The sequence below is a fragment of the Amblyraja radiata genome, chromosome 13 (assembly GCF_010909765.2).
Source record: "Amblyraja radiata isolate CabotCenter1 chromosome 13, sAmbRad1.1.pri, whole genome shotgun sequence".
In the NCBI taxonomy this organism is placed as follows: domain Eukaryota; kingdom Metazoa; phylum Chordata; class Chondrichthyes; order Rajiformes; family Rajidae; genus Amblyraja; species Amblyraja radiata.
Genome location: NC_045968.1, coordinates 33660465 through 33680225, shown reverse-complemented (window position 1 = coordinate 33680225; position 19761 = coordinate 33660465). Strand labels below are relative to the sequence as shown.

The following is a 19761-nucleotide window of genomic DNA, read 5'->3' as shown; positions in this document are numbered from 1 at the left end:
AGATAAACAGTGAATGTTTCAGATCAATGAAGGGAAAGTGAAGAACTATTTTTCTTCCTTTATCAATTACAGACAAACTGATAACTGCTATACGATTATTCGGAAACACTATGTTTGGCATCTGGCTCATGAATGATGCGTCCCACATCCCCTTGAAACTCACTGGGCCCAGAGTTCCCATTCTCTGGTAAACTTGCCTGGTTTACGAGAAATGTATAATATACTAATTAACACCTAAAAACAGTGAATAAAAAGTGCAGTATAATAGAAATAACATCTAGTGTTCTGGACAATCAGATGAAAGTCTTGGACGAGGCAAATTATCATATTATTCCAACATAAACATCACCCCACGCACCTCGTCATTCCCTCTTCTCTTCCTGTCGGGCATCACCCGAGGGATGACTTTATGGTGGTTTATGAGGAATATAGATAGGATGGATGGACAGAGACTTTTTCCAAGAGTGTGGGAGTCTAGAACAAATGTTTTTAACATACCACCAGATTCAGGAATAGCTTCTTCCCTGCTGTTATCAGACTACCATGAGGCTCTTATGAATTATGGGTGCAGCACCAATTTACCAACCTTCCTAATTACAAATCTTGTAGTTTTATTAACATCTGTATTTTCTTTATAACTGTAATACTATTACACTATAACCATTTTTCTCTTTGCACTACCTATTGTACTTGTGTATGGCTTGAATTGTACTCATGTACTGTATGACCTGACTGGATAGCAGGCAAAGCTTTTCACTATATCTTGCAACATTTGTCAACAATAAACCATGACCAATATTGTTAGAAGAGATTGAATGGGCTGGATTTGTTGTCACTGGAACGTAAGCGGCCGAGGGATGATTATATGGAGATTTATGAGGAACACAGATAGGGTAGATAGTCAGAGTCTTTTTCTCAGGTCATGTCTAGAACAAGTGGTGAGAGGGAAGAAAGTTAAAGGAAAGCCAAGGACAAATATTTCACTCAGAGGGCAGTTGATATATGGAACGAGCTGCCAGAGGAAGTGGTGGAGGCAGGTACAATTACAACATCCAGAAAACATTTGTATAGGAGTGGGGTAGAGGGATCGGTCTAATGCAGAACAATTACATAATTATAAATAAACTGCAGTCAGCATGAATGAGTTGGGCTGAAGGGCCTGTTGTGTGCTTTGCAGCTTTATTACCTGGAAAGGACATTGAAGATTGTTTCCAACATTCATTTCTGAAACATTATCTCTTTTACTTTCTGCACATTACAATATCTAACCTGCTGAGTATTTCTAGGGTTCATCTCTCCGTCACTCTTAAAGTAAAATCTGTACAATTCAATCATCATTCTACCAAGCAGTCGAGGAAATACTAGATAGTTATTGCAGTTTACAGCAGAAATGGTTCAGAGAGTAATGGTCAAGTTCAGTATCTGAAATGATAACAGGACAAGCAGCATCGATACCTCAAACAGCTCAGGAGTAGCAGGATGGCGACAGCAGGGCACATACATACAGGAATAACAGACACACATAGAGATTTTCAGGTGCGGCAATGAGGCAATTGTGTGCAGTTTTGGCCCCCTAATTTGCTTGTGTGCAGTTTTGGTCCACTAATTTGCGGAAGGACATTCTTGCTATTGAGGGAGTGCAGCGTTGGTTTACGAGGTTAATTCCCGGGATGGCGGGACTGTCATATGCTGAGAGAATGGAGCAGCTGGGCTTGTACACTCTGGAGTTTAGAAGGATGAGAGGGTATCTCATTGAAACATATAAGATTGTTAATGGCTTGGACACGCTAGAGGCAGGAAACATGTTCCCGATGTTGGGGGAGACCAGAACCAGGGGCCACAGTTTAAGAATAAGGAGTAAGCCATTTAGAACGGAGACGAGGAAACACTTTTTCCAACAGAGAGTGGCGAGTCTGTGGAATTCTCTGCCACGGAGGGCGGTGGAGACAGGTTCTCTGGATGCTTTCAAGAAAGAGCTAGATAGGGCTCTTAAAAATAGCAGAGTCAGGGGATATGGGGAGCAGGCAGGAACAGGGTACTGATTGGGGATGATCAGCCATGATCACATTGAATGGCGGTGCTGGCTCGAAGGGCCGAATGGCCTACTCCTGCACCTATTGTCTATTGTAACAGAGGGGAGCATATTTCGGAACAGCACTGGGCAACAACAAACAATGGAGGGGTGCAATGACCAGGGGAGTGAGTAAAGTGCCATGAATGAGTAGTGTGCTGGAAACTATGCTCCACAAGAACCAACCCCATCACAATAAAGACAGGGGAAATGAAGAACATCTTCAAAGACAAGCAACGCAATCGATACATCAATGAAAACAAATCAAATGTTATAAGAGGGCATAGCTTTAGGGTGAAAGGGCAAAGATTAAAGGAGGTGTGCGGGGCAATTTTTTTTTTACATGCAGAAGGTGGTGAATGCCTGGAATACATAGCCAGGATTGGTGGTTGTGACAGATATGATAGAGGCATTTAAGAGGCTTTTGGATTGACACATGTATGGAGGGATTATGCACAGGAATGGAGGGATTATGCACAGGTAGGCAAGAGATGGTCTGGGCATCATGTTTGACATGGACACTGTGGGCTGAAGGGCCTGTCTTGTGCTGCACTGTTCTATATTCTATCAAACCTTCTATGAAAACAAAACTTCTATCTATGAAAAGATGAAGTACGAAGGGAAGCTGGCCAGGAATATAAAGAAGGACAGTAAAAGCTTATTTAGGTATGTTAAGGGAAAAAGAGTAGCAAAGTCAAATGTGGGTCCCTTGAAGGCAGACACGGGTGAAATTATTATGGGCAACAAGGAAATGGCAGAAGAGTTGAATAGGTACTTTGGATCTGTCTTCACTAAGGAAGACACAAACAATCTCCCAGATGTACTGGAGGACAGAGGATCTAAGGGGGTAGAGGAACTGAAAGAAATTTTCATTAGGCGAGAAATAGTATTGGGTAGGCTAATGGGACTGAAGCATGATAAATCCCCTGGACCTGATGGTCTGCATCCCAGGGTCCTCAGGGAGGTGGCTCCAGAAATAGTGGACGCATTGGTGATAATTTTCCAATGTTCAATAGATTCAGGATCAGTTTCTGTGGATTGGAGGATAGCTAATGTTATCCCACTTTTCAAGAAAGGAGCGAGAGAGAAAACAGGGAATTACAGACCAGTTAGCCTGACTTCGGTGGTGGGAAAGATGCTGGAGTCAGTTATTAAAGAGGTAATAATGGGGCATTTGGATAGCAGTAAAAGGATTAGTCCAAGTCAACATGGATTTATGAAAGGGAAATCATGCTTAACCAGTCTTCTGGATTTTTTTGAGGATGTGACAAGTAAAATGGATGAAGGGGTGCCAGTGGATGTAGTGTATCTAGACTTTCAGAAAGCCTTTGATAAGGTCTTGCACGGGAGACTGGTGACTAAAATTAGAGCACATGGTATTGGGGGTAGGGTGTTGACATGGATAGAAAATTGGTTGGCAAACCGGAAGCAAAGAGTAGGAGTGAACGGGTCCTTTTCAGAATGGCAGGCAGTGGCGAGTGGAGTGCCGCAAGGCTCGGTGTTGGGGCCGCAACTGTTTACCATATATATTAATGATTTGGAAGAGGGAATTAGGAGCAACACTAGCAAGTTTGCGGATGACACAAAACTGGCTGGCAGTGTGAGCTGTGAAGAGGATATTAGGAGGTTGCAGGGTGACCTGGACAGGTTGAGTGAGTGGTCAGATGCGTGGCAGATGCAGTATAATATAGATAAATGTGAGGTTATCCACTTTGGCGGCAAAAACAAGGGGGTAGGTTAGGAAAGGGGGAGGTGCAGCGAGACCTGGGCGTCCTTGTACACCGGTCACTGAAAGTTGGCTTACAGGTACAGCAGGCAGTGAAGAAAGCTAATGGAATGCTGGCCTTTATAACAAGAGGATTTCAGTACAGGAGTAAAGAGGTTCTTCTGCAGTTGTATAGGGCTCTGGTGAGACCACATCTGTAGTATTGTGTACAGTTTTGGTCTCCTAATTTGAGGAAGGACATCCTTGTGATTGATGCAGTGCAGCGTAGGTTCACGAGATTGATCCCTGGGATGGCGGGACTGTCATACGAGGAAAGATTGAAAAGACTAGGCTTGTATTCACTGGAGTTTAAAAGGATGAGGGGGATCTTACAGAAACATATAAAATTATAAAAGGACTGGACAAGCTAGATACAGGAAAAATGTTCCCAATGTTGGGCGAGTCCAGAACCAGGGGCCACAGTCTTAGAATAAAGGGGAGACCATTTAAGACTGAGGTGAGAAAAAACGTTTTCACCCAGAGAGTTGTGAATTTATGGAATTCCCTGTAACAGAGGGCAGTGGAGGCCAAGTCACTGGATGGATTTAAGAGAGTTAGACAGAGCTCTAGGGGCTAGCGGAGTCAAGGGATATGGGGAGAAGGCAGGCACGGGTTATTGTTAGGGGATGATCAGCCATGATCACAATGAATGGCGGTGCTGGCTCGAAGGGCCAAATGGCCTCCTGCACCTATTTTCTATGTTTCTATGTTTCTAAACCCGTTAGCTGATCTCAGGACTGGTGTGATATTTGTAAACATTTCCAGCAATTAATAATCTGAATCTTGTGAATTGGTGTTTTGATTTGGTAACTAATTCCCATTGCCTATTATTTTTATTCTGATTTAGATTGTATTACCTTCAATAAAGAAACAATAAAATGGTATAGAAAGTTAGTGTCAATCAATGACGTCTCTGAAAGACTGCATCAGTTGTTAAACGCTGGCCTGACACAGAGAGGCTGTTTCTATTCTTGACGTGATCCATTTGAAACTCAGCTCTCAGGCTCTATCTCCTGCCGGTCAGTCACTCCGAGTGGCTACTACTGTTGTGGACCCCTAGTGGACATCAGGAAAACCAAGGCAGCTGTTCACCCAGTTAAAGAGGACAGCCACTCGAGGATAGACCAGTTCTCATAGGTGGAAGTGAGTTTAATATTGGTAGCCATTTCACCTTTCATCTTTTCACATTCATTATGAACCAGACAGACCGTGCCATTTCCCTAACCCATGCAACCCATCATACCACCTCCCTGACCCAGACAGCCCAATAAACTGTCACCCTGACACAGACAGCCCAGCATCACCCTGATCCAGATATCCCACCGTGCTGTCACCCAGACCGCCTACCATAGCTGTCTCCCTGTTGAACAGAAGCATAGACAGCCAGTCACATCACCATGCCTGTTCTATTCTTCAATATCACAGTTGACCTTTCATCTGAGCTCTAGCCTCCTGCACCATCCTCACATCCCTTGATAACCTAAACATCCAAAAACCTCTGACTGAATATACTCAGCAAGTGAATCTCCACAGCCCCCTTGGGTCTTGAATTCCAAAGATTTACACCGTGTGTGACACCCTCCAATGACTCAGTACCTTCTGGGTAAAGACATTTTTGTTTTCTTCTGCCCTCAATGGCTGAGCCCTATTTTTGAGACAATAACCCCTGGCTTTCAAAACCCTAGCCAGGGCAAATTTCCGCTCCACACTGTTGCATAATTCATTCATAACACTAGCAACTCTACAGTTTGTACTCACCCACATTGGATTCATCGGCTCCACATCTTGCATGCGCACCATATCCATGCTGATCTCGATCCTATTCCCGGGCACCCCCTCGTGTGGCTCATCGCTGAACGATAGGTCAATTGGCTGAACGTTTAAAACCGGCCTGCATAATTACAACACCTCACAGAATGTTATCAAGTCTACCACGCCCATTCAAGAGCAACTCGCTAACTCCACCCCTGCCCCTTCTCCCTCACCTTGCAAAATTTTCCTCACCATAAATGTATCCAATTCCCTCTTGAAGACCAACATGGAAGCTGCCTCCATCACATTTGCAGGCAATGTGCTCTAGATCGCAGCCACATTAGAACATAAAACAGTACAGCACAAGAGCAGCCTTTTAACCCACAATATCCGTGCCGAACATCATGCCAAGTTAAATTAATCTTCTCTGCCTGCATACTATGGAAAAGTGTTTGGACACATCTTGGATAGTCAAGTCTAGAGTCAAGAGTTTTATTGTCATGTGTCCCAGATAGGGCAATGAAATTCTTGCTTGATGCAGCACAACAGATTTTGTAAACATAATACAGAACAGGAGATAAAAGTTCATATATATACACAATAAATAAACAGATAAAGTGCAATAGGCTGTTATTGTTTGATGTCGTGTTCAGACCTTGTTTGATGTCGTGTTTAATAGCCTGATGGCTGTGGGGAAGAAGCTGTTCCTGAACCTGGATGTTCCAGATTTCAAGCTCCTGTACCTTCATCCCGATGGCAACGGAGAGATGAGTGTGTGGCCAGGATGGTGTGGGTCTTTGATAATGTTGGCAGCCTTTGAGGCAGCGACTGCGATACATCCCTTCGATGGTGGGGAGGTCAGAGCAGATGATGGACTGGACAGTGGTCACAACTTTCCGCATTCTTTTCCGCTCCTGGAAGTTCAAGTTACCGAACCAAGCCACGATGCAGCCAGTCAGTATGCTCTCTACTGTGCACCTGTAGAAGTTCGAGAGAGTCCTCCTTGACATACCGACTCTCCGTAATCTTCTCAGGAAGTAGAGGCGCTGATGTGCCTTCATTATAATTGCATCAGTGTGCTGGGATCATGAAAGATCTTCTGAAATATGTACGCCCAGGAATTTGAAGTTCTTGACCCTTTCCACCATCGTCCTATTGATATAAACGGGATTGTGGGTCCCTATCCTACCCCTTCCAAAGTCCACAATCAGTTTCTTGGTTTTGCTGGTGTTGAGAGCCAGGTTATTGTGCTGGCACCATTTGGTCAATCGTTCGATCTCACTTCTATACTCTGACTCATTACATCAGTGATTCGTCCCACAACAGTGGTGTAATTGGCGAACTTGATGATGCCCAGCTACACAGTCATGAATATAGAGTGAGTACAGCAGGGGGCTGAGCAAGCAGCCTTGAGGTGCTCCCGTGCTGATTGTTATAGAGGATGACACATTTCCACCAATATGGACAGACTGTGGTCTGTGGATGAGGAAGTCGAGGATCCAATTGCAGAGGGATGTGCAGAGACCCAGATCCGTGAGCTTGGTAACCAGCTTGGAGGGAATGATGGTATTAAACGCCAAGCTGCAGTCTATGAACAACAGCCTGACATATGAGTTTTTGTTGTCCAAGTGGTCCAGAGTGGAGTGGAGAGCCAGTGAGATTGCATCCACCTGTTGTGGCGGTAAGCGTACTGCAGTGGGTCGAGGTTCTTGTCGAGGTAGGAGTTGATATGCGCTATGATCAACCTCTCAAAGCACTTCATCACCAGACGTTAGTGCCACTGGTCGATAGTCGTTGAGGCACATCACCTTGCTCTTCTTGGGCACCGGTATTATTGATGCCCGTTTAAAGCAGGTGGGATCCTCAGACCTCAGAAGTGGGAGGTTGAAAATGTTGGCAAAAACTCCAGCCAGTTGGTCTGCACAGGTTTTGAGAACACGACCGGGTATACCATCAGGTGCAGACGCTTTCCGAGGATTCACCCCTCTGAAGGATCTTCTGACGTCGGCCTCTGTGACTGAAACACTATCACGGCGAATGGGGGCTCGGGAAGGCACATCAGTGTTCTCCCTATCAAAGCATGCGTAGAACGCATTGAGCTCGTCAGGGAGTGATGGTTCGCTGACATTTGAGCTGCTCCTGATTTCCCCTTGTAGGAGGTGTTGGCATTCAAGCCCCGCCACAGTTGCCAAACATCCCTCTCATCCTCCAGTTTGGAGCAAAAGTCCCTTTTGGCCTTTTTGATGGCCTTACCAAGGTCGTATCTGGACTTCTTGTAGACCTCTGCATAGGAAAGGAGTAGAGGGATACAGTCCAAATGCAGGCAGATGGGATTAACATAGACAGACATCATTGTTATGATGGATGAGTTGGGCTGAATGGCCTGTTTCTATGCTTTACACCTCTCTGCCATATAGCAATGACAGTTGCGAGAGATGTCTAAGCTTTGTACAAATCTATTCCCTGAAATGATGGCAAAGGAATCGAGAAATGCAATAATCAGAGATAACCATATAAAAATGAAAGCAGCAATTCAGAAATTGGCAGCAAAAGACAAAAAGCAAAGGCTCAAGTACGACTGGATCACAGACCATTCCACAAACTCAACATTAGATCAAGCACAGCTTGTGGTTCTTATAGGTTCCCACAGTTACACCTGTGACCTGGAGAAAGTGAGTGGAACTGAAGAATTTATTTAGTGCAAGGATTGCAGCCATTGTTGAGGGTTGAGAAAGACTGGTTAGGCCTCTGTTCAAAAAGGGAAGGGCCCTCAGACTATTCTGCAAAACAGGGGCTGAGGAAGGGAATGCAATGGGACAGCCAGATACCATAATAAAGGCAAAGATGTGAAATTACTAAAGATTCAGTGTCCCTAACCTCTTATTCTGAACCTTGTTAGCCAATGCTTGCGGTGGTGATCCAGTGATCTTTGCAAAACTAGACTGTTTCAGGTTCACTCTCGCTATGATGTAGAGAAAATCCACAGAATCTCAGTGGGCCAGTGTGGAATCCTGTCATGGAATGATATTAAATCTGTTCAACAATGTATATCAAGAAGCAGAGCAACAGATGACTTGCTGAGATAAAAGTTTGCTTCTAATGGAAAATACAATTTTGACATCAGGGAACAGTGCACACACTTAGCCCAACATGCACATAACAGCTGAAAGTCCAGGGATTGTGGGAGTTCTGGATAAACAGCCAGGACATAGTGATTATGATCACAGGTCTCTGCTATGAGGCAGGCTTCATGCCACGGCATTCCTAATTGATGTCAACCTGCCACAAATCCAACTGGGAAATTCCAACCCTGATCCCAAATCCATCGGATGCTGGCAGACCAAATAAAATGGTATGCAAGGCATCAAATTCAGAGAAATACGCTGAAGCTAGTTTTCTTTTACATTATAGCTTAGAGCAGTAGCAATTCACAAATTGATATCTCCCTTCCACAACTCAGGCCATAAGACAGATATGAAGGTTAGAAGGAAAGATGAAAACAAAAACAAAACTCAATTTTGGTTAAAGCAATAATCCCCTAGAGCTTCAATGTTTTTATTCTTATGATTAGACATTAATACAGCCTTGCTATTTTAGTATAAGAGATATAAAAATCGAGGTTTCTAACCAAGAGCCATGAATTGGAATCTGAGTAACATGTTAATATTTAAGTGGAACAACGTCAACAGAAAAGGTGAATGTGATCACAAGTTGGTTGGACTTAGCATAGAGTCATAGAGTGATACAGTGTGGAAACAGACCCTTCGGCCCAACATGTCCCAGCTACACTAGTCCCACCTGCCAGCGCTTGTTCCATATCTCTCCAAACCTGTCCTATCCATGTACCTGTCGAACTGTTTTTAAACGTTGGGATAGTCCCAGCCTCAACTACCTCCTCTGGCAGCTTGGTCTATACACCACACACCCTTGTGTGAAAAAGTTACCCCTCAGATTCCTATTAAATCGTTTCCCCTTCACCGTGAACCTATGCCCTCTGGTCCTCGATCCCCCTACTCTGGGCAAGAGACTCTATGCATCTATCCCTCTCATGATTTTATACACCTGTATAAGATCAGCCCTCATCGTCTTGTTCTCCAAGCAATAGAGACCCAGCCTACTCAACCTCTACCTATAGCTCACGCCCTCTAGTCCTGGCAATATCCTCGTAAATCTTCTCTGAACCCTTTCAAGCTTGACAATATCTTTCCTATAACATGATGCCCAGATCTGAACACAATATTCTAAATGCGGTATCACCAATGTCATATACAATTGCAACATGACATCCCAACGTCTATACTCAATACTCTGACTGATGAAGGCCAATGTGCCAAAAGCCTTTTTGACCATGTTATCTACCTGCGATTCGACCTTCAAGAAACCATGCACGTGCACTCCTAGATCCCTCTGCTCTACAACATTCCCCAGAGGCCAACCATTCACTGTATAGGTTCTACCCTTATTAGATGTCCTAAAATGCAACATCTCACACTTCTCTGTATTAAATTCCATCAACCATTCCTCGGCCCACCTGCCAATCGATCCAGATCCTGCTGCAATCTTTCACAACAATCTTCACTTTCTGCAAAACTACCCACTTTTGTATCATCAGCAAACTTGCTAATCTTGCCCTGTATGTTCTCATCGAAATCAATGATGTAGATGACATAAACAGTAACGGGCCCAGCATCGAACCCTGACGCACACCACTAGTCACAGGCCTCCAGCCCGAGAAGCAACCTTCCACCATCACCCTCTGCTTCCTTCCATGGAGCCAATTTGCTATCCATTCAGTTATCTCTCCTTGGATCCCATGCGATCTATAAAGCAGATAAACAAGACACCAAGAGACATCTCTAGAGGAAGAGTTTTCAGCTGGAGTAAAGCCAATATTACTTGAAGTTAAACCAACGAGTAGTGGGTAGTACTTAAGGCGGACACAGTTGCATGACTTTACATTTTAACAAAGAAAAAGTGTGGCCCTCCAAATGTAGATATAAAGCTCCTCCATATACTTCAAATGTCCCAATCTCTGGATGTTGTGGGTTTGTAGAATAACCTTTAGAAAGTACCAAGTGTACAATGCTGCAAAAAATATGCAAATAATCAAGTCAAATAAGGAAATGAGGAAAGAAACTAAAATGCACAAAAATAGATAGATCTAAAAAGATCCTAGAGATTTGTTTAGAAACAAGACAGTAGAGCCCATTCGAAACCACAAAAGTGTTGTGAATAAATTGTTTGGTTGCTTAGAAAATCAGGGGATATGGCGTTAGTCCAAGAAACTGGTGCTTGGGTAAAAATTTTTTTTTTTTTAAATCAGGCATGTTGTTATCTAATGGCAGAGAAAGTGTCAAAATTAAGAACCTAATTTCCCCAGATCATATGTCATGTGCCTATTTTTTTACATTGGTACTTAACCTTCCTCTCTGCAGATTGTTCACATCTTAATCTGCTTTCCCACCTATCTTTGTATTGTAAGTAAATCTGGTTGCAGTACACTCATTATTTTACCTAAGCCATTAACATGCGTCATAAATTGTTATGACCCTAATGGTGACCACGTGGCCCTTCACAAGTACCGTTTGATAACCAAAATTACTCCTAAGTTAATCATTCAAACTCTTTCTATATTAATATTACCCCTAACACTATTAATTTTTAGTTTGAAAAAATAGAAACATACAGCATATGAAAAGGCCCTTCGGCCCGCCATGTGTTTAGTTTAGTTTATTGTCACATGTACCGAGGTACAGTGAAAAGCTTTGTTGCGTGCTATCCAGTCAAAGGAAAGACAATACATGATTACAATCGAGTCATCCACAGTACACAGATACATCATAAAGGACATAACATTTAGTGCAAGATAAAGTCCAGTAAAGTCCAGTTAAAGATAGTCCAGGGGTCTCCAATGAGGTAGATAGTGGCTCAGGACCGCTCTCTAGTTGTTGATAGGTTGGTTCAGTTCCTGTGTGTGCCAATTGTGATGCATGTGCTCTAGATCCCTCAATTCGTTGCCTGTTCAAGTGTCTCGGCTAGATGCCTTTTAAATGTTACTATCTTATCTGCTCGACTTTGTGCAGTAATCTTTCATATGGCACCTTCTTGAGTGCCTTTTGATTCGAGTAAAATTATAGAGCTCAAAAGAGAAAAAAGTAATTTCTTGAAAGTAGGAGTTCATTTGAAACAAACTGCATTAAAAGATGGTGGAGACAGAACTTATTGTGACATTTTAGTGGTGCCAATGAACAGTGACGGGCTTGAAACTAGAGGCTTCGTATTAACTGAGATTTAAGATTAACCAGAATCATTCTCTGAATATCTTTGTGATAACCAGCCTTCATTGTACCATACATTTTGACCACTGTATCCATTTAGGAGTTAGGAGCACGAGTAGATGACTTGGCCCTCCTGTCTGCTTCTTCATTTGTGGATGACCTGAATGTAATCTCAACTTTGCTTTCCCAGGAGCCCTTTTCATTTTTACTCATCACAAATGTACCTACTTCTGTCTGTAAATTCTTCTAAACCCTTCTTCTATCGACCTTTGAGCAAAGGATTTCCAAGGACTTATGACCCTAAGAAGATTAGTTTGTCTCATTTCTCTTGGATAGATAATTCTTTATTTTTAAGTCAAGGCCATGAATTCCAGAATGTCCAGAAATGTGCTCTCCACATTTGCCTTCCCATGACCTTGCAGGACTTTATACGTTTCAATCAAGTCATCTCTCTTATAAACTCCAACCGACACAAGCCCAGCATGTCCAAATTTCCGTTGAAAAACAAACCACCTTTCTGGTTAAAATTCTTGTAAACCTTCTCTGATTGTCTTTAAACTCGCTATTATCCTGCTTTTAATAAGACCAACACTTTACATAGTAAACTGCTTATATATCTTGGCTTCCTGAACTTAGGCTATCTCTTGCTCTGCTCATTATTAAATAACAGACAACCCTCAACTCTTTTTGTTCCCTCCTGTCTCTAAATATCATGTTTATTTAGTCATTGCTGTTTCCTTCCCAATACTTTAATCTCCCTGGTAACCTGGACTGTTGGTCCTGTAGTGTACAGAGGTCTCAGATCTCAGTTCTTGCAGCATTGTTATTAATCCAAATTTCTAGGCAAGTTATGAAACTGGGAACTAAGCATACAGAAACAAACTTAGTAGGGATGTATGTCATGAGATAGCCGTCGCCAGCAAGAACTTTTGATTTTATTTATGGGAACATACAACACTCTCCCATACTTAAGTCCTCCGGGTAATACTTCAATTACTCACTGTGCCATGTCAAAGATCTGATTGAACCAATCCTGGTTACACAGGTCACTGGACTGTGAATTTTGCGACATGGTGGAATGACAACAGTTCTCTAGCAAGGAAAAATGAGCCGCTGGATCTACCAATCTGCAGAGGGACAAAAGAGAAAGGAAAAAAGGAAATTAGGAAATACATTCATAATTATTCGCTTTAAAACTTAACAGTGATTATCTTTACAGAGACAAGTCCTTAAAAAGGGTAACAGAGCATATGCTTCTGGCCCATTAGATCTCCTGTAGAGGAGGGACGGAGGGGAATAATCTTCCCTACTTAATAGGGAAATCAGGAAGGCTTTGACATAATTCTATGAGATTCTATAAATATATTTAGAACAAAAATGGTAACTAGGGAAATAATGCATTCCCTTTAGGATCATTGTGGTCATCTCTGTATGCATCCACAAGGAGATGGGGGATGTGTTAAATAAATATTTATCAATTATATGTACTGTGAAGAAGGTCATGAAGGTTAAGGAATGAAGGGAAATGAATAGTAATGCAATGGAACATCTCCCTGTTGGATTGCAACCTTGTCGTGGTCGGGGAGCTTGTGTGTCTCAGTGACCCCTAGAGCTATGCCAGCGGGAGATTTGTCTCCTGTTAGGGTCTCCCATGCTCGACAGGTCGAAGGGTAGAGGCGAGACAAAGAGCGATCCACTGGTCCTCCAGGTTGGAGGTTGAGCACAGGGCTAACAACCCTGTCTCGTAAAACAAATATGCTACAGAAATAGCAACTGAAGGAATCAACACTACTGCGTGGAGAACCTTCATTGCTGCCCTACATGTCAGGAGGCATAATAGGCAGTCAGTAAGTAAGTAAGTAAGTAAGTAATGGAACATATCCACATTACAGAAGAGGATATCCTGGCGGTCTTAAGGCATATTAAGGTGGATAAATCCCCAGGACCTTGTGGGAGATTGTGGGAAATGAGGAAAGAAATTGCAGAGATATTTGAATCATCCTTAGCCAAGGGAGAGGTACTTAAAAAGCTGGAGGGTTGCTAATGTTGTGCCTTTATTTAAGAAGGACTGAATATACAAGCTGCGGAAGGAAGAAAGGGAGGTTCAATTATGATATTTAAAATAAATTTAGACAGGTACATCAATAGGAAAGGTTTGGAAGGATGTGGGTCAGGTGCAGGCAAGAGAGACTAGCTCAGTTAAGCACCTCGGTTAGCATGGACAAGCTGGCCTGAAATTCTTGTTTCCATGCTGTACTGTGCTACGATTCTATGGACCTTAGGGAACTACAGGCCAGTGAGTCCAACCTCGGTGTTTAAAATATAAAGAGTAAATAAGAGTAAAGTCTGCCTCAGAGGGCGGTGGAGGCAGGTTCTCTGGATGCTTTCAAGAGAGAGCTAGATAGGGTTCTTAAAAATAGCGGAGTCAGGGGTTATGGGGAGAAGGCAGGAACGGGTTACTGATTGGGGATGATCAGCCATGATCACATTGAATGGCGGTGCTGGCTCGAAGGGCCAAATGGCCTACTCCTGCACCTATTGTCTAAATATAAAAATAATTTCCTCGTAAGGGGGAATCCAGAACACAGGATCATGATTTTACGTCCTCAAATTGCAAAATTAGGAAATGATTCTTCTTTTAAACTACTACCAACAGCATTTCCCAAACCTGGAATTTCTTATCAAGAGGGATTGGGTACATGTGAACGCTATTTCCCTTTGACATTTCCTGGATGGAAATATCAAATACTAGAAGGCATAGCTATAGGGTGAGAGGGGTAGAGTTTAAAGGAGATGTGCGGGGCATTTATTTTATTTACACAGAGGGTGGCGAATGCCTGGAATGTGCTGTTAGTGGTGGTGTGAAGACAGATACAATGCTGGTGTTTAAGAAACTTTTGGATAGGCACATGGATATGCAGGGAATGGAGGGATATGGATTATGTGCAGGCACCTAAGAATTGGTCGGCATTATGTTCGGCACAGACATTGAGGGCCGCAGGGCCTGTTTCTGTGCTCTACTAATAGTATGTCATAAAAAGAGGATGCAAAGAGGTTTTATGAGGACATAAACAAGTAGAATGAATTGAGGAGAAAATGGCAAATGCAATATAATATCAAAAATAGGAGGATAATTTGACAGCCTGTATTCTCTAGACTTTAGGAGATTCCATTGAGGCGTTCAGCATTCTTAAAGGGATTGATAAATTAAATGCAGAGAAGCAAATATCCCCTGGCTGAGCAGTCCAGGACCAGGGGACAGTTTTGAATTGGCGCAGTGTTTAGAATTTAGAAGTGAAGAAATGTCTTCACTCAGAGAATGGTGAATCTTTGGAATTCTTAATTCTGTAAGGCTATGGAATGTTATGTTCATTCAAAATAGAGATCTATAGAGTACTGGATACTGTGCTTGCAATTAATGGAGATAGGATTACAATGGGATTAACATAAATGTGTGACGAGGGTCGGCATGGACCTGGTGGGCCCAGGCATATTTCCCTGCTCTATGCCTTTATCATCCCAGGAAACAGTACTCCAGCTGGGAATTGATCACGGTGTAATTCTGCCTGTACTCAAGAATAATCCCAGTGGAACTCCACTCCAGCTGGTAACTTCTGTCTACACAAAGGGAGAATAAATGACTAAATAAATGCTTTCTGGAGAAGTCACAACCCTATGATAGGAATGTGTTGGTCAGAAGAATCTGCAGTTGGAATCTGCCACTTCAGTAATAAGTCATGGCCGATTGTTGGTGTGTCAGTGCCCTGTGGTGCTCAGTACATCTGTCAATCCAAGAGTCGGCCGGTGTTCTGAATGAAATGTGCCCCTCCACTGGCCGCTGGAATTTCCCTTCCTTTCCAGTCCTACCCTCAGCTTCCCTTGCATGAAACCTAACCCTCTGATGCATACCAACATGGGATAAAACCTGACTTTCACCATGAATTTTTTCTGCACCTTAAATCTATTGATGAAAGTACTCCAGAATCATTACAGTTCAGACTTGCTGAAATTTATGATGCATTTCTTAAAAGCTGAACTGCAAGAGGTTCCCATATGAAATATAGATATTTTCAGATTGCTACATTTCAAATTAATTCTAATATTTTAATGTCTTTTCCACTACTTGACTGGCAGCTTTGCTCTACAATTTAAGTTGTTAAGTTATTCATGGCTACAAGGTTCAGTCCCTCTGGAAGTGAGACATCCACAAGCTCAGTATTTACGTGCTATATTTATTCACAATAAGGAAGGAGAACAGAAAAACATTTACATATTTCCTAAAACACTCAGAGAAATGTCTTTATCCCAGCAAATTATTCATGCCCTCTGTACCAGCCTGCCTGTTAGCACAACTAATAACTGTCGGAAATTACTGCTCATCTGCATGAATCATCCTGACGACTCAGTTCATGCACTTCAGTAAGACAAGTATGCGCTCAAGATAAATTGTGACATACAGCAAAACTCTTATTTCATATTTCACTAAAAACAGGGCACCTATTTCATAAATACCTCAGCTAATTTACATGGGTTAGAATTTTAATACACTAATAACCTGCATCTCCACTCAACTATTTTTACAGCATCTAAATTTAAAATAGTATATTTACAGAGCGTTTAATACAGTATAACTCAAGATTAACTAAAAAGTGAAAACCAGACCTTCACATTCCAGTTTACTGATCAGTTGTTCAGTGGAGTCCTGCACCCTGGCACCATCATGGCCTGGCATTCCGGACAAATACAACCCTGCCCATTATGCCCAGAGCCCCGGGCAGTACTCCACCAACGTGACCGCAAGTGCCCTCTACCTCAAGCTGACCTGCCACATCGCACCCACAACCTTGGCTCACATTCCTACCACCTGGGCCTGACACGGGTCGCCCTGACCCACATTAATATTGCATGATTTAAAAATTTACTTAAAGTCTACACCCAAGTTGTTCTATTAAAAGATAATTTGAATCTCCACCCCTGATTCCCGATAGGCTATCTTATGAATAGAACTCAGAATGGAGCAGAGAAATCCTCAACTCCAGTTAAACTTTTAAACACAATCTCACACAATATGATGGGGTTTCAAGATTTGCTCTGGAGGTTTTAAGCAACATCTTATAAATATGTTAGTATTTAAATTTTATATTAACTCTCATTCACAAAGTACCACTGCAAGCCAAGTTTTGTCAAACAGGCTTTAGTGTAAACATGCACAGTATTACCAAATGGGCTGAAAAGAACTGCTGGAACAAAACAAATAGACCTTTCTCTCCTTCCTCAATGTCATCATACCCATACCTTGAGATACTGTGTGAAGATGTGGTGGCTAGCTGGTCCATCTCACGGCGAGTGGTCTCAGACAGTGTCAGCTGCAGCCTCTGAAGGTTCGGCCAACAGCTGTGCAGTTGTAAGCTGCTTTATTTTTTGCTACTGCCACTGATTGGATCTTGCTGCAGATGCCACCAACTCTGAACCTACCCACAGACAATACAGCCCTAACTAGTCTGAGATGGGACATTTTAAACAGTGAACAATGACAAACACATTCATAAAAGAAAAAGTAATTGTACCTAAAAGATGCACTCTCTTTGCATCCCCGATTTAAAAGGTAGTGATGAAAGAGTTTTCTGTTGCATTTTCATATATTCAAGCAATATATTTAGAGGGGTTCTGGGTGCTTCCCTTTATTCAACAAAAAACTGTATCGTGACAAGTTAGGAAAAATATCAAGAGTAATGTTTTGCAATAAGACCGTGCAAACAGCAAGCGTGGAGTTAATGACCTAAATGGAGTCTTTCTGTTCTCAGGGAGCAAAGCATGCTTGCATATATCTGTAGAACTCCTCCCTTAACCAAAACACTCACTTATAAATCAGTAATTTAAGTACACGTCATCAATAAGCACCATTCCTACCCTCAGTGTTGATGCAATTCAGACCCAATGATTCATCACCAATCTACATTCACTGTTGGTAAAGTTCCCAAAATGCACCAAGCAGGAGCTCACAATCTTTAGACAAGAATGGCCTATTGATATCCTTCAGCATGGTCTTTTGGATAAACTATACTCTTTCATGTTCTTTAAGGCAAATACTTTTCACCACGTTAAAGGACAAAAAAAACCGTGGACCATTATCTCACTCGGAAATGGCAAACCATTGACAGTGGAATACTCTCCTGTTCAGCAACAGGGACAACTCATGACTGTAAACCTAAGCTTTTTGTTAATCTACTCAGTGCAGGAAATTACTGACAGTAAGATAGTTCATATAACAGTACAGCACACTAACAGGCCCGCTGGCCCACGATGAGTGCAAGAGTCAGGAAGTCATAATGCAGCTTTATAAGACTGTTAGGCTGTATTTGGTCTATTGGATGCAGTTCTGCTCCCTCCATTAAAGGAAGGATGTGGAAGCTTTAGAAATGGTGCTGAGGAGGTTTACCAGAATTATCCTTGGATTATGGAGTATTAGCCATAAGGAGTGGTTGGACAGGCTTGGATTGTTTTCTCTGGAATTCCAGAAGTTGAGGGGACCTGATGAAAGTATATAAAATTATGAGACATAGATTGGGTAGACAGTCAGAATCTTTCTCTCAGGATAGAAATATAAAATACTGTCGGCCATGGCTTTAAGGTGCAAGAGTCAAAGTTTAAAGTAGTTGTGGCGGGCAATTTCTTTTTACACATTGCGTGATGAGTGCCTGGAATGCGCTGCCAGGGGTAGTGATAGGAGTCAGGTAAGATAGTGGCATTTAAATGACGTTTGGATAGGCACATGGATATTCAGGGATGGAGCGATATGGATTATATGCTGTACTGTTCTATGTCTGTGCTGAACATGATGCCAAATTAATCTAAAACTTCTGCTTATCCATGCTTTATATCCCGCAATTCCTTGCAATTCATGCTAATCTAAAATCCTCATTAATGCCAAGATCACATCTGCTTCCAGAACTTCATTCCAATACTCAACACTAAAAAACTTGTCCCGTACATCTCCTTTAAACTTGGCTTTTTTACCTCAAATCTATGCCCTCTAGTTTCTGACATTTCCACCCTGGGGGAAATGATCTGACTGTCTACCCTATCTATGCCTTCCATAATTGTATATATTTGCATCAGGTCTCCCTTCAACTTCCAGCATTCCAGCTAAAACAATCCCAGTTTGTCCAACTCTCCTTGTAGCAAATAAACCCAACTCCAGGCAGCATCCAAGTAAAGCACTGCAAAACCTCCACATCCTTCCAGTAATTGGGTAAACTGAAGTGCACACAAGATTCCAAATGCAGCTTAATAAAAGTTTTATAAAACTGTGATATGACTTCCTGACTCTTATCCTCAAAGGCTCGACCAATGAAGGCAGATATAACATTTGTCCTCTTTACCAATCGTTTTTTTTTGTATTGCTACTTTTGAACTTGCATCCTAGGATCCCTTTGTACATCAATGCAGTTAAGGGTCCTGCCATTAACTCTGTACCTTTGCCTTACATTTAACCTCCAAAAATGTAACAGCTTAAACTTGCCCAGATTAAATTCCGTCTGCCATTTATCCGCCCATATCTGCTGCATCCTTTGACAGCCTTTGGCAGTCCAATAAGATGAAGGCAAGGTACTAATTTATCTCCTTTATTCTTAACTTAGATTTGGTTTATTATTGACACGTATCGAGATAGTTAAAAACTTTGTAATGTTTGCTTTCTAGGTAAAACATGCACACATGAATATAATCAAAATCAATATAGTGTTACAGACTGCACAGATAAATGAAATACAAAAGCTGTATCTTAATAGAAAGGACATCCATAATACATACTTAGCTTATAAGAGGTCCATTCAAGAAGCTGTTAACTGTGGGGAAGAAGAAAAAGGATGGTGTTTGGGTCAGGAAGTCAAGGA

The 19761-nt window shown here is 42.2% G+C and overlaps 1 protein-coding gene across 3 annotated transcripts in view; it reads right to left on the bottom strand.

The window, feature by feature from the left end:
- tp63 (tumor protein p63) overlaps positions 1–17227 on the bottom strand; it is a 109293-nt gene extending 92066 nt beyond the window's left edge. For all 3 annotated transcript variants that reach the window (XM_033031688.1, XM_033031690.1, XM_033031692.1), the window contains exons 1-3: positions 17162–17227; positions 12868–12993; positions 5595–5727 (exon numbers count right to left, since the gene is read on the bottom strand). In XM_033031688.1, the coding sequence (XP_032887579.1) occupies positions 5595–5727; positions 12868–12993; positions 17162–17202 (300 nt within the window). In that variant the 5' untranslated portion in view covers positions 17203–17227. The remainder of the gene's footprint in view (positions 1–5594; positions 5728–12867; positions 12994–17161) is intronic.
- Between the last annotated feature and the right edge of the window lie 2534 nt (positions 17228–19761).